The 15,594-nt window shown below is 42.7% G+C and overlaps 1 protein-coding gene across 12 annotated transcripts in view; it reads left to right on the plus strand.

Moving 5' to 3' along the window:
- The window catches only part of mllt10 (MLLT10 histone lysine methyltransferase DOT1L cofactor), a 647,928-nt gene that overhangs the window by 525,550 nt on the left and 106,784 nt on the right, over positions 1-15,594 (plus strand). For all 12 annotated transcript variants that reach the window (XM_059638794.1, XM_059638800.1, XM_059638789.1 and 9 more), the window contains one exon: positions 14,671-14,740. In XM_059638794.1, the coding sequence (XP_059494777.1) occupies positions 14,671-14,740 (70 nt within the window). The remainder of the gene's footprint in view (positions 1-14,670; positions 14,741-15,594) is intronic.

Genomic DNA, 15,594 nt, shown 5'->3' on the forward strand with positions numbered 1-15,594 from the left:
GCCAAGCAGCATCTCAGGAGCACAAAAGCTGACGTTTCAGGCCTAGACTCTTCATCAGAGAGGGGGATGGGGAGAGGGTTCTGAAATAAATAGGGATAGAGGGGGAGACGGACCGAAGATGGATAGAGGAGAAGATAGGTGCAGAGGAGGGGAGGTGATAGCTCAGTCTGCAGAGGACGGACAGGTCAAGGAGACGGGATGAGGTTGTTAGTTGGGAAATAGAGGTGCGGCTTGAGGTGGGAGGAGGGGATAGGTGAGAGGAAGAACAGGTTAGGGAGGTGGGGACGAGCTGGGCTGGTTTTGGGATGCAGTGGGGGGAGGGGATGAGCTGGGTTGGTTTTGTGATGCAGTGGGGGGAGGGGACGAGCTGGGCTGGTTTTGGGACGCAGTGGGGGAGGGGGAGATTTTGAAGCTGGTGAAGTCCACATTGATACCATTGGGCTACAGGGTTCCCAAGCGGAATATGAGTTGCTGTTCCTGCAACCTTCGGTTGGCATCATTGTGGCCCTGCAGGAGGCCCATGATGGACGTGTCGTCTGAGCAATGGGAGGGGGAGTTAAAATGGTTCGCAACTGGGAGGTGAAGTTGTTTATTGCGGACCGAGCGGAGGTGTTCTGCAAAGCGGTTCCCAAGCCTCCGCTTGGTTTCCCCAACGTACAGGAAGCCACACCGGGTACAGTGGATACAGTATACTACATTGGCAGATGTTTAGGTGAGCATCTGCTTAATATGGAAAGTCATCTTGGGGCCTGGAATGGGGGTGAGAGAGGAGGTGTGGGGGCAAGTGTAGCATTTCCTGTGGTTGCAGGGGAAGGTGCCGGGTGTGGTGGGGTTGGAGGGCAGTGTGGAGCGGACAAGGGAGTCATGAAGAGAGTGGTCTTTGCGGAAGGCAGACAATGGTGGGGATGGAAAAATTCTTGGGTGGTGGGGTCGGATTGTAGATGGCGGAAGTGTGGGAGGATGATGCATTGTATCTGGAGGTTGATGTAGTGGTATGTGAGGACGAGGGGGATTCTGTTAGGACCGTTATTGCGGGGGCGGGGTGTGAGGGATGTGTTGCGGGAAATGTGGGAGACATGGCCAAGGGCGTTCTCGACCACTGCAGGGGGGATGTTGTGGTCCTTGAAGAAAGCGGCCATCTGGGATGTGCGTGAGTGGAATGCCTCATCCTGGGAGCAGATGCAGCGGAGGCGGAGGAATTGGGAATAGGGGATGGAATTTTTGCAGGAGGGTGGGTGGGAGGAGGTGTGTTCTAGGTAGCTGTGGGATTTGGTGGGCTTGAAGTGGACTTCAGTTTCTAGGTGGTTGCCTGAGTTGGATACAGAGAGGTCCAGGAACGTGAGGGGTATTTTGGAGATGGCCCAGGTGAACTGAAGGTTGGGGTGGAAGGTGTTGGTGAAGTGGATGAACTGTTCGAGTTCCTCTGGGGAGCAAGAGGCAGCGCCAATACAGTCATCAATGTAACGCAGGAAGAGGTGGGGTTTGGGGCCAGTGTAGGTGAGGAAGAGGGACTGTTCCACGTAATCTACAAAGAGGCAGCTTGGGCCCATGCGGGTACCCATGGTTTAGGATTGGGTTAGTTCTACAGATTCGTTAGAGTTTCATTTACTATAAAGTGTAATGATGACTCTTAGCCTATCTTTTGGAGAAGTGATATTGCTTATTTCTTTTTATTCATTGACAGGATTAGGGCTTCGCTGGCCAGCCAATATTTATTACCCATCCCTGATAGCCCAGAGGCAGTTAAGAGTCAACCACTTTGCTGTGAGTGTGTAAAATTAGACCAGTTGAGGGTAGCAGTTTCCTTCCCGAAAGACATTAGTGAACCCGTTGGGGTTTTTCTGACAATCAACAATGGATTCATGGTCATCATCACACTCCTCAATTCAAAACTTATTTTTATTAGGGCTCCTGAAACACTACCTGCGTCTCTGGATTAACAATCCATTATTAATACACTAGTCCATTCAAGTCTATTTTAGTGCTGAACGTGGAACTCCATGTGTTAGGTAGCTGTAACTGTAAAAGAGTTTGCACTTTCAGTATTGGAGTAGTTAGGAATCATCGATGAAATGTGAAGAATGGCAAGAGGGTGGCATGGCGGTTCACTGGCCTCAGTGCCAGAGGGCTGTTAAATTTCATCCTTGGGCGACTGTGTGGAGTTCACACATTCTCCTGTGTCTCTGTGGGTTTCCTCCCATAGTTCAATGATGGGCAGGTTAGGTGTATTTGCCGTGCTAAATTGCCCATAGTGTCCAGAGATGTGCAGGCTAAATGGATTATCCAGGGAAAATGCAGGGTTACAGACCTAGGGTAGGGGTGTGGGTACGGATGGGATACTCTTCAGAGGGTGGGTGTGGACTTGCTGGGCCACATAGCCTGCTTCTCCACTGTAGGGGATTCAATGATTCACAGTGCCAGAGACCCGGGTTCAATTTCATCCTTGGGCAATTGTTTGTGTGGAGTTTGTATATTCTGCTGTGCCTGTGTGGGTTTCCTCCCAGGTCCTCCGGTTTCCTTCCGCAGTCCAAACATCTGCAAGTTAGGTGGTTTGGCGATGCTGAATTACCCATTGTGTCCAGAGATTTGCAGGCTTAGAGGATTAGCCATGAAAAGTGCAAGGTTACAGGGTTGGGGTAGGGTGTGGGTCTAGATGGGACCCTCTTCAGAGTGTGGCCTGCTTCCACTTTATAGGGGATTCAATGATTCTATGAAGTCAAATTATGAAAGCTTACAATTTTCCAATCTAACATCTATTGATTTACTTAAGATTTACTTCCCTACGTAAGTTTCTGCAAACTAGTTTTCATAATTTTACTTTCATAAATGCGATAAATTATTTCAAAAGAAAATGCATTGCTGTTTTGAGTGTTGGATTTATGTAAAAGTTACTGTCAGTAGGAGTAACTGATGAACAGTAAAAATACCAACATGGTATTTCTCTTTTTTAACACCTTCGTTTTGAGGCTTGACAAAGAATTGTGAAATAATTTTGGCACAGATAATTTTGGCTTATCGAGGCCATGCCATGCCTCGGAAGACCAATCCAGTCAGTCCTATTTCCCGACTTCATCCTTATAGCGTAAAAGGTTGATCACCCTCATATGGCCAATTGATATTCCTTTGAAAAGATCATGTTCTTACATTTCCAACACCAGTGTAGGCAATACATTCCAGGTCATTACCACAGTATGAGAAAGGATTTTCCTCTCATTTTCTTTCCCCACTTCAGCTCTTTTTCTTGCCCTTAATTTTAAATCTGTATCTGCTAATCGTCATATGATCAGCTAGTATAAACACCTTGCCTTTGTCTATTTTGTCTAAATCTGTCATTCTATTATAAACCTCAATCAAATCTTTCCTCAGTCTTAGTCACTTCAAGGGAAGCAACCCGAACTTTTCCAAACTAACTTTGGTTCCAGGGATGAGGAGTTTCAGCTACAATGTGTAAAATTTCTCAGCAAACATTTGAAGACTGTCATGGACATCCTAAAGTGTAATGATCAAAACTGGATGCAATTGCCCAGTTGTGTCCTACTACGTTCAGAGGCTATGCACATGAACCCCAAGCTTGTTATCATTGGCATAATGTTGAATTCGTACTCTACCAAACAATTGCATTCCCTTTGTGAACCTTCACTGTAATTTCAACAAAACGTTTAGTTAGATTAGTCAGGCTTGATCTTCCTTATACAAATTCACGTTGGCCCTCCTTAATTAACTAAAGCCTTGCCAAGTGCCTATTGTTTTCTTTGCTTATTATTTCTAAAAGCTTACCTACCACTAATGCTAAATCTTAAATCTGTGTCTTGAGGGGAACTAGATTTGGGTCAGTGATGTTCACGCATGTATAAAACAAACACTGTGCAGCCTTTCGTTCTGAGCTCTGTGCTCACACTTTTTTTTGAATACAAATGTTATGTTTGCAGGTCTTTTGACCCCACTGCCTGCAAAAAAAAAATATCTAGGGAAGATTGCAGGCCCCTCTGTTGTCTCTATTCCCACTTTTTTTCATAATCTTTGTACAAGCAATTAAAACGGGTGATTCATCCGCTCTAAGCATAGTCTGTTTTCCTGCACTTGTTGGCCAGTTTTCACCCCATCAGTTATCTCTACCATCACTTCTGATAATTTGCCAGCATTCACCTTCTTACTTTATAACAGTAGGAGGCAATTTTTAATATTGTAGAATTGCCATATGCCACTACGTGTACATCATCCTCTTTGTCTGGAATTACTATTGATCCCACTTGCTTTTTACAAACTGTTCAATGATTTGTGTTCCCTGTTAGGTTAACTGTCGTCCTAATCTCGTCTGTTTATTAGTCTTATTTCTTCAAGCTGTTTAGCCCAGATAGCCTGTATTGGGTTTGTACCTTCAGATTCCTGTCTCATTTCTTCTACCTCTTAATCTTAAAGCCTAACTTTCTGGACTGTTTTCTCAGGCCATGTTACACAAAAGGCCCAAGCTATTGCACTACACCTGGCAATGGTAAATTTTTATGGTTGTGGTACAATCCCTGCAAATACCTCTCCACTTTCTTTAATGCTTTTATATCTTCTAACATTAAAACGTGAGGGAGAGATTTACAGGTAAGTTAGCTGTTTTGAGGAATTTGCTAGTCTGTAATAAAAGAAGTGATAACAGAGTATTTAGAAAGCATGAGTGAGATTAGACAAAGTTAGCACAAGTTTAAGAAAGAAAAATCATGCTTGCCTAATCTTTGGAGTGTTTTAAGGATGTCACTATTAGATTAGGTGAGGGAAAACCAGTAGACTTGGTATATTTGAATTTCAACAGAAATTTTGGGCAAAATTAAAGCATACAGAATTAGGATTAATATACTGATAAGGATTGAGAATTGGTTGACAGATCAGAAAGAGAATGTGAATAAATCCTGGGTGGCAGGTTGTTTAGACTGGTGATGAACCACAAGGATCAGTGTTTGGGTCCCAGCAGTTCATATGTATAAATGACTTGGATGGGGAACAAAGTGCAATATTGTCTCCACCACGCTTCCAGATGATGTATTGCAGATCCTAATTACTCATTATCTGAAATGTTTTTTCTCATCTCATTTTCTTCTTTGTAAAATACTTTAAAACTGTTATCTGATTTTTGGTTCATTTCCAAGTGAGAACAAGTTCTCCCCTTACACATTGTCCAGACCCGCAAGCAAATTTTCTTCCAAACCACACACCATCCTTCTTTTGAATTATGAGACTGTTCCATTGTTGTCTCTAGGACAATATCCTGAAACATCATCCCCATCAACACTGTGTGTACACCTACTCTGTATGGACTGCAGGTGTTCAATAAAGCAGCTCACCACTGTCTTCACAAATGAATTTAGGGGTGGGCAATAGATACTGCCTAGCAAACAATACCCACATCCCAGGAAAGAGTATATCCAGTGTGCTGTTACATCAGCCAACAAGCCAACAATTGATGAACACGTAAAACATTATTAATCCAGCTAGGAAATAGACTGTTTCAATTGAGAATAGAAAAAACAAAAAAAAAATTCTTTCAAAGCAGGTACACTGCTAGATTGTTTCAGAGATAGTAGGAACTACAGTTGCTGGTGAATCTGAGATAACAAGGCGTAGAGCTGGATGAATGCAGCAGGCAAAACAGCAGCATAGGAGCAGGAAAGCTGATGTTTTGGGCCTCAACCTTCTTCACAAATGGGGGAGGGGTGGAGGTTCTGAAATAAATAGGGAGAGGGGGAAGGCAGATAGAAGATGGTGGAGGAGAAGATAGGTGGAGAGGAGACAGACAGGTCAAAGAGTTGGGGATTGAGCCAGTAAAGGTGAGTGTAGGTGGGGAGGTAGGGAGGACATAGGTCAGTCCAGGGAGGACGGACAGGTCAAGGCGGCAGGATGAGGTTGGTAGGTGGGAGATGGGGGTGGGGCTTGAGGTGGGAGGAGGGGTGCTCCTACGGAGGGCTTGAACAGTTCATCTACTTTACCCACACCTTCCACCCCAACCTTAAGCTCACCTGGACAATCTCTAATACCTCTCTCCTTTCTGGACCTCTCTGTCTCCATCTCCGGCAACAACCTAGAAACCGATATCCATTTCAAGCCCACCAACTCCCACAGCTACCTAGAATACACCTCCTCCCACGCACTTTCCTGCAAAAATGCCATTCCCTATTCCCAAGTCCTTCGCCTCTGCTGCATTTGCTCTCAAGATGAGGCATTCCTCTCCCATACATCTCAGATGTCCTCGTTTTTCAAGGACTGCAACTTCCCCCCCTCAGTCGTCGACAGTGCCCTCGACCGTGTCTCCCGCATTTCCTGCAACTCATCCCTCGCACCTCCTCCCCGCAATAATTAAAAAATAAATCAAAACAGAATACCCATCATCCTCACGTACCACCCCACCAACCTCCAGATCCAACACATCATCCTCCGACACTTCTGCCATCTGCAATCTGACCCCACCACCAAAGACGTTTTTCCCTCCCCACCCTTATCTGCCTTCCAGGGGGACCACTCTCTCTGTGACTCCGTTGTCCGCTCCACACTCCTCTCCAGCCCCACCACACCCGGCACTTTTCCCTGCAACTGCATGAAGTGCTACACCTACCCCTACACCTCCCGCCTTGCCCCCATCCCAGACCCAAAGAAGACTTTCCACATCAAGCTAATGTTCACCTGCACATCTGCTATTGTGGTATGCTGCATCCACTGTTCCCGTTGTGACCCCCTCTACATCGGGGAGACCAAGCAGCGGCTTGGGGACTGCTTTGCAGAACACCTACGCTTGGTTCGCGCTAAACAACTGCTCCTCCCAGTCGCGAACCATTTCAACTCCGTCTCCCATTCCTTCGACGATATGTACATCCTGGGCCTCCTGCAGTGTCGCAACGATACCTCCCGAAGGTTGCAGGAACAGCAACTCATATTCCACTTGTAAACCCTGCAGCCTAATGGCATCAATGTGGACTTCACAAGCTTCAAAATCTCCCCTCCCCCTACTGTATCCCAAAACCAGCCCAGCTTGTCCCTGCCTCCCTAACCTGTCCTTCCACCTATCCCCTCCTCAAGCCCTACCCCCACTATCCTCCTCCCCCTTCTTTATTTATTTCAGAACTTACTCCCCCATTTCTGAAGAAGGGTCGAGGCCCGAAACGTCAGCTTTCCTGCTCCTATGCTGCTGCTTGGCCTGCTGTGTTAATCCAGCTCTACACCTTGTTATCTCTACTCTGCTAGGTTCTTGTGAACTGTATTAAAAGTATTTCTAAGGTAAAATATGTTTCAGAAATAACGGAAGAGGTATTTGTGGATAATTTCACTGTCATGATTGATGTGATGCTAATGATCTGAAGGACCTTGTCAGAGGTGAAATTTAGACAGTTGCTTAAAATCACAAAGTAAGGCGTGAGTATTTGAAGTATTACAATCACACGTGAATGTCTGCTATATTACTAGAGATGCCATCTTTCAAATAAAATGTTAAAATGAAACCCCATTTGCTTCCTTGAAATGGATGTAAAATATTGTACAGCACTATTTCGCAGATGAACATGGGAGTTTTTCCTGATGTTCAGGCCAACATTAATCCCTTAAACTAACATTACTAAGTCAGTTTCTCTTATCATCATATTGTTGATTGTGGGTCCTCCATGAATATTGAATTCATATGTACAGGAGTAATTTGACAAGATGTGTATCCAAAGGAAAGCTTTATTAAGTAAAAACATTGTTAAGAATTTGAAAAATAAGTTGTGCCAATAACCATACATAACATGGGAAAATATATTGTAAGGAACAAATTCCATGGCCAGTTTAGGGTATCATGATCCCCAATGCTCTTTTGTTTGCAAGATTAGTTGTTACATAATTGGAAAGTTCAGGATGGAGCAACCAGGAGATTGCGAGACCATATATTATGGTTCCATACAATGAAGCTCATGGAGCAGTGCTTGAAGAGCATGTGGTTAGATTACTTGGGGAATCAACAGTGGAGTTGTGATATATATCTTGTCATTTGATCCTACTCCATGCTATGAAACACGGTAATGTCCCATGTGCTATTTGAGACTAGACGATTAGAAAGGAAAATGCTAATATTTATTTACTTTTACAACATTATCTACTCTATTCATAATCTGAGAAAGAAGTCCGTTACTTCCTGTTGAAAGTAAAGAGCAACCTTCATTGTACTACTGGTCACAAATGTGCACAAGCTCAGGAAAAAGAAATCATGAACACAGAGATAAGAGTTCTGAACAGGAAGGCTAGGAATGATTTATTTGGAACAAAGATCCATTGTTTGCTGTGCCGTCAATGAGTAATAGTGGAACATTCCTGGGAAAAAATGTTACCATTTGGACTTTGCTTTCATCTAAATTTAATTTTGTCTGCCACGCCTTGGCCCATTGGCCCATCTGATCAAGGTCCTATCGTATTCTGAGATAATCTTCTTTGCTGTTCACTACAACTCCGAATTTAGTGTCATCTGCAAACTTACTAACCATATCTCCTATAATTACATCTGAACATTTAAATAAATTACGAAAAACAGTGGACCCAGGGCCGAGCCTTGTGGCACACAGCTGATCTCCAGTCCAAAAAGCAAACCTGTACCACCACACTTTGATTCCTACCTTCAGGCTGATTTTGAATCCAACTGACAAGCTCCCCCGGATCCCATCTGATCTACCATGCAGAACCTTGTTGAACGCTTTCCTGAAGTCTGTGTGTCTGCTGCTCTTTTCCAACCCAATGAGTCCTGTTTCCTAAGTCTTCTGAACTGTAGGGTAGGGAAAAAAAAGCCTCATGTCCTGTTTTACAACATTTACAGTGGGATATAGGCATTTTTTTAATCGTGCCAAATTGCTGACCACATTTCTGATTTTAAAACTGTGTCATTCCAACTATGACTAGAATGGTAGACATTGATAGAGCTTCAGGGAGGGGAGGAAACCTGGATCTGCCCAAGAATAGGTATAATTAGAAACAGATAAAGGAGGGAGCTCCAGGATTTTGACACAGCAACAGTGAAGGAATGGCCATATATTTCCAAGTCAGGATGGTGAATGACTTGGAGGAGAACTTGGAAGTGGTGATGTTCCCATTTGTCTGATGTCTTTGTCCTTGTAGATGGAAATGTTTGTGGGCTTGGAAGGTGCAGTCTGAGGATCTTTGCTGAATTTCTGCAATGCATCTTGTAGATAGTACACACTGAACATCTGTGGTGGAGGCAGTGAATACTTGTGGATGTAATGCCAGTCAAGTGGGCTGCTTTGTCCTGGTTGGTGTCAGTCTTCTTGAGTGTTGTTGGGGCTGAACTCTACCCAACAATGTGGAAAATTGCCCAAGTATGTCTTGTACACAAAAAGCAGGACAAATCCAACCTGACCAATTAGCGCCCCATCAGTCTACTCTCGATCATCAGTAAAGTGATGAGAACAGCTATAATCAGAATTGGATAAATAAAAGGCAAGGTTTGTGGCATTCATTATGCTCTGTAAGTGGAGAGAAGGTGGAACTGAAAGGGAAGTATTGGATGTTTAGAGGTCAAGGTTTGGGACTTCAGCTTTAGTGCGTAGTAAGCAGCCGGACCTGGACCTGCATGGTAGCAACCGTAATTGAGATTAGATAAACAGGTGAAGCTTGGGGACTTCACTAGCTTCAGGGAATGGAGAGAAGCTAGACCTGCATTGGCAGCATCTGTAATCAGGATTAGATAAATATAGAACATAGAACATAGAACATAGAACAGTACAGCACAGAACAGGCCCTTCAGCCCACAATGTTGTGCCGACCATTGATCCTCATGTATGCACCCTCAAATTTCTGTGACCATATGCATGTCCAGCAGTCTCTTAAATGACCCCAATGACCTTGCTTCCACAACTGCTGCTGGCAACGCATTCCATGCTCTCACAACTCTGTGTAAAGAACCCGCCTCTGACATCCCCTCTATACTTTCCACCAACCAGCTTAAAACTATGACCCCTCGTGCTAGCCATTTCTGCCCTGGGAAATAGCCTCTGGCTATCAACTCTATCTATGCCTCTCATTATCTTGTATACCTCAATTAGGTCCCCTCTCCTCCTCCTTTTCTCCAATGAAAAGAGACCAAGCTCAGTCAACCTCTCTTCATAAGATAAGCCCTCCAGTCCAGGCAGCATCCTGGTAAACCTCCTCTGAACCCTCTCCAAAGCATCCACATCTTTCCTATAATACGGCGACCAGAACTGGACGCAGTATTCCAAGTGCAAAACTGCAGGAACTCACTAAAAGATCCTTGGAAAGCACTTTCCAAATCCACAATCACTTGCATCTGGAAGAAGAATAGCAGCAGATACATGGGAACACAACCGCTTGCAAGCTTTCCTGCCCCTTCCCCTCCAATATGGGGTAAAACAGGCCTTTATTATCTTCAGGGTGGGGAGAGAAGCTAGACTGTCATGGGAGCAGCTATAATTGTGAGACTTGGGTGCTGACTGTGTTTAAATATAAGTTGGATTGACATGACCAAGAAACCAGCAGTTTATTGGTAAGTGAGAAGCTGCTGTTGGCAGTGTTTTCTAAAAATAGCCACTTAAAACTAAGAGATGTAAGCAAAAGAGAAACAAAGTAAAAGCAAGCTAACTTAAGCAATGCATCTCTTGTAGCCTGTCCTTGTGAGTAGTCGTGCTTGCTACTTTTGAAAGTGATATAGTTTCTCAGTGAATTAGGGTCTTAAAATCTAAATAAAGGAAATTATGAATGTATGATGGTTAGATTGGCCGTGCTGGTTTGGGAAGCTGTGAAAAGCTATAACTAATACATAGTTTACAGCAAAATTATATTTCTTTAAAGTATAAAAATCCAGTATGTAAAGCGTTTCAATCATGGCTAATGAAAGAAATCAAGAATTATATTTCATCAAAGGATGAAGCAAATAAATTTATTTTCCAAAAATATGTTAAGACTGAAGACTGGGAGCATGTTGGAATTCTAAACAAGAGAACCAAGAGAAAAGTTAAAAAGGGAAACTAAAATGAAAATAAACCAACAAGAAACATAAAAGTAGGCATAAAATCTTCTACTGGTATGCAAAAAGGAAAAGATTAGACAAAAGAAAAGTGGATCCATGCCAAGCAAAATCGAGAGAACTGTACAAGAGAATACAGTATTGGCAGAAAAACTGAATAAATACTTTCCTTCTGTCTTCTGGATGTAAATACTAGATGACCAAAAAAGAGCTACTTAATATTGATATTGTTTTTTTAAAGAAAGTACCAGAGAAATTAATGGAACATAGATAAATTCCATTGATCTGTTAATCTACTTCCTAAAGCACTGGGTGGAATGGCTTTAGAGTCTGCAGGTGGATTGGTGGTCATGGTTTACAGTTGTATAGATTCTGAACAGTCCCTGAAAAAAGTAGCAAAAGTAGCTCACTATTTATGAATGGAGAGCAGAAATGGGGAACTACAGTCCTGTTCGCCTGGTGTCAATAATTTCAAAAGTTATGAAGCCTGTGATAACTTGACCTCAGAAAATAATGATCTGTTTGGACTGACTGAACGAAGATTCGTGAAAGGGCATTATGTTTGGCAAACCTATTTGTGTATTTTGGGAATATCGTAGAGTAAATAAAGGGAAGCCAGTGGATGATATGTACTTGGATTTTCAGAAGGCTGTCAATGAGGTCCCGCACAAAATTTTTTGAGGCACATGGCTTCAGTGTTGATTATACCAACTTTGATTGGTGATTCAGTAATGGACGGAAAAATAGATTAGGAAAAATGGGCTATTCTCTGGTTGGCAGTTTGTGACCAGTGGGATTCTGCAAGAATTAGTGCTCAAGCACCAGTTGTTTACAGTCCTTATTGATGATTTGGACCCAAACGTAATGTTTCCAAATTTGTGGATGGCAAGACTAAGTGGAAATGTGTACTTGAGGAAGATGTAAAGTGACTTCAAAGATTTTGACTAGATGAGCGAGTGAGCAAGAGCATGGCAGATTTTTTAGAAAATTCATTCATGGGATGAGGGTGTCACTGGCTAGGCAAGAATTTATTACCTATCCCTCATTTCCCAAAGGGCAGTTAAGAGCCAACCACATTGCTGTGCATCTGTAGTCACATGTAGACCAGACTTGGAAAGAATGGTTTTCTTCCCTAAGGAACATTAGTGAACCTGATGGTTTTTTCTGACAATCATCAATGGATCTGTGGTCATCATTAGAATCGTAATTCCAGACTTTTATTGAATTCAGATTCTACCGTCTGCCATGGCAGGATTCACACCCAGATCCCCAGAACATTACCTGGATCTCTGGATTAACAGTCCAGTGATAATACCACAAGGCTGTCACCTCCTCAAGGTGTAGTAGAATGTGGATAATTATAAGGATATCCATCTTGGTAAGAGGCATGGAGCTGCAAAGTATTCCTTAAATTGAGAGGCTGAAATGTTTTGATCTCCAAAATGACCTGAATGGCTTTGTTCATGAATTATTGAAAGCTAACATGCAGATGCAGTATGCAATGTGGAAAGCAAGTGGTATGTTGACCTTTATTGCAAGATTGTAAGTAAGGGGTGGCAGATTTAGGGCAGCAATGAGGAAAAATGACTTCTTCAAGGGGTCATGAATCTTTGGAGTGCAGTGGATGCCAGGACGCGTAATAATTTTGAGGAGATGGAGAGGTTTTTGATTAGTAATGGGTTAAAGGGTGATGGGGTCCAGTCAGGAAATTGGAGTTGAGGATGAGGTGGGACCAGCCATGACCATATTAATGGCGGAGCAGGCTGAAGAGGCTGAATTGCCTATTCCTACTCCTGCTTCTTATTTTCTAAAGATGCCATGTTTTAATTGTATATAATGTTCATGACGGCACCCAGTGTATTATCTATAGCTTAGGGCCCCTTTCCTTCAGAAAGATATATTCTCCAAAACAGGAGAATACACATGTTCACCAAACTAATTCCTGGGACAATGAGACTTTTGCAGGAAGAGAGATTGAAGAGACCTGGCCTGTATTGTGTAGAGTTTGGAATTCATGAAAATTGCAAAATACCAAATGGTAAGACAGAATAGATGTTGAAAAGCTGTGTTACCTGGCTGGAGAGGCCTAGAACCAGGGTGCTCAGACACCAAATGAGCTGAAAGTTACTTATGGCTGACAGAATGAGGGATTTGTTTCCACAGAATAGTGAATCTTTAGAACTCTCAATCCGAAGCTTGAGATTATTCTGCAGAATTATTCAAGACAGAAATAGATAGGTTTCTAAAGATTGTTAACATCAAGGGATGTATGTAGAGTGCAGGAAAATGTCATTGAGAGAGATGATCAGCCATTGTTGAGAGCACTAGAGCAAGCTTGAGAGGCTGCATGAAGTACTCCTGATATTGTGTTCGAGAAAAATTGGTAAGTTTTATTTCTGTTTCATAAATGAATCTGACTCCATTTTTGCAAAGGTGGAATAAAGATAAGTTAAGCATTTGTTTGGTTGATAATTTTTTACTTTATTTTCCAACTTTTTACTCAATAATTTTTCAAACTTTTTTTCATAGAAACCCTATGGTGTGGAAACTGCCCTTCAGCCCAAAAAGTCCGCACCGACCCTCAGATCATCCCACCCAGATCCATCACCCTATAAGCCACCTAACCTACACATCCCTGCACACTACGGGCAATTTAGCATGGCCAATCCACCTAACCTGCACATCTTTGGACTGTGGGAGGAAACTGGAGCACCCGGAGGAAACCCACGCAGACACGGGGAGAGTGTGCAAACTCCACACAGACAGTTGCCTGAGGGAGAATTGAACCCAAGTCCCTGGCGCTGTGAGGCCGCAGTGTGAAGCACTGAGCCACTGTGTCACCCATTGTGACTTCATGGGAGACAATTTCTTAGTTTGTTTTGTCATCTTTGAGCAGTGACCATGACTCCATCATTACAGATTTATCCTTGGATAGCAACTACGAAAGTTCCTCTTAGGAAGCTTTGCCTTAACCAAGTTCTTTAATATCTCAGCAACAGATGATGTGCAGTTAAGACAGTGAGTCTTAAATCTAGTTTTGGGTACAAATCAAAGGCATTAAAAGACTGGGTTAGCTAAGCTATGAGATCAAAAGATGTTTCCCTCCTTTGGTTAATTCATTAACTTTTTTTTAAAAGAAGAAATCTGTTCCTCCTTTAACTTCACTTTCTCTGCCATTTCTCACTTATTTTTCAAGTCTGCACATCCGTTGCCTCTAAGTGGCAAGCTTAGTACAATTTTGAACTAATTACCTGGAGGTCACAGACTTGGCATTTACCCCAAGTCTGTTGTCCTGACTTCCTTTTCTCCTTTTCCTTCCACTTTCTCTCAGAGCTGATTAGTCCTTGACCCAATCTACCAGTTGTTCTTAAACTGAGCTGACTTCTTTTTGTTGCCCTACTGTATATCTTTTATGACTTTTAGGATCTACAACAATGATTTGAATAGAGTACGGGAAAGAGATAAATCATTCTCCAAAAGCTTGTATTCTCCTTGCTGCCCTTGCCCACATCTGTTCCCCACTAATGGGTGGCCTAATACAAAGTGGGATTCTGTGAGGGGTAACCTAGGTGAAGATGATCCTTAGAAAGTAATCGATACAAAATATGTTCCAAAATGTGGTGTATGTTAATTGCCTAAACAATTAGGTCAGCTAGTTTTTTTTTATTTTTCAGATCAGAATTTGGAGAATAGCCGCAGCCTTCCTGGTAGGAGCAGCTCACCAAGAGGAAGTCTTTCACCACGGTAAACCATGTGCTTTGTAAACACTAGGCAATAATAGAATATCTGATATTTCTGGTCACATTTACATGCTATTTTGTCACTATTTTCTGGAGCCAGTAGCTTTTTTGGACCACAGTGCTAGTGACCTTTCAATCCCTAACCTTGGTGCCTTTTTACGTCAAACACATGCCAAGATGAATAGATGTGATTGCAGCAGAGATTATTGGATTATGCATAGGAGACGTGACAGTTTGGCTTAACGATGTAAAAATTGTGAACTGTGATCTACATCTCTGTGCAAAGATTGTGAACTCTGATCTACACAGGCCTGACCTGTAATCTAGGCTGATACAGTGCGGTGCTTGGAATACTGCAGTATCGAGAGCTGCTGTCTTTCTGGTGGATGGAAAATATGCTATTGCATTTTTTTTTTACTAGATTCATTCACTGTTCTCTTTGCTTTTGTGGGATCCAGCAGCTGTGTGTGACTGTAGCAGTCTACTTTGAAAATATGAGACAGTTGAAGAAGTGGCTCCCTAAAGTTTTTTAGGCCAAAGGATTATATAAAGTTTATGATCAATTTTAAAAAATCCTGGTGCTGAACAGAGGACTATTCTTCATAGGAACCAGTTTAATCTGAAAAAATGTTGACCAAGATAATGTAGGCATTGCATTTATTGCACATTCCTATTGTCCCATAGTTAAGAGTTGTTCACATGGCTGTAGGCCTGGAATCACAGGTAGGCCAGACCAGGTAAAAATGATAGATTTCCTTCCCATGCATATGAAAAGTGAAATACCGGCTTTGACAGTGACTGCAGGCCCTTTATCATTGTATAATTAGAAGCTGACAACTATAGACCCACTAATTTGAC

This window comes from Stegostoma tigrinum, chromosome 2 (genome assembly GCF_030684315.1).
Source record: "Stegostoma tigrinum isolate sSteTig4 chromosome 2, sSteTig4.hap1, whole genome shotgun sequence".
Taxonomy (NCBI): domain Eukaryota; kingdom Metazoa; phylum Chordata; class Chondrichthyes; order Orectolobiformes; family Stegostomatidae; genus Stegostoma; species Stegostoma tigrinum.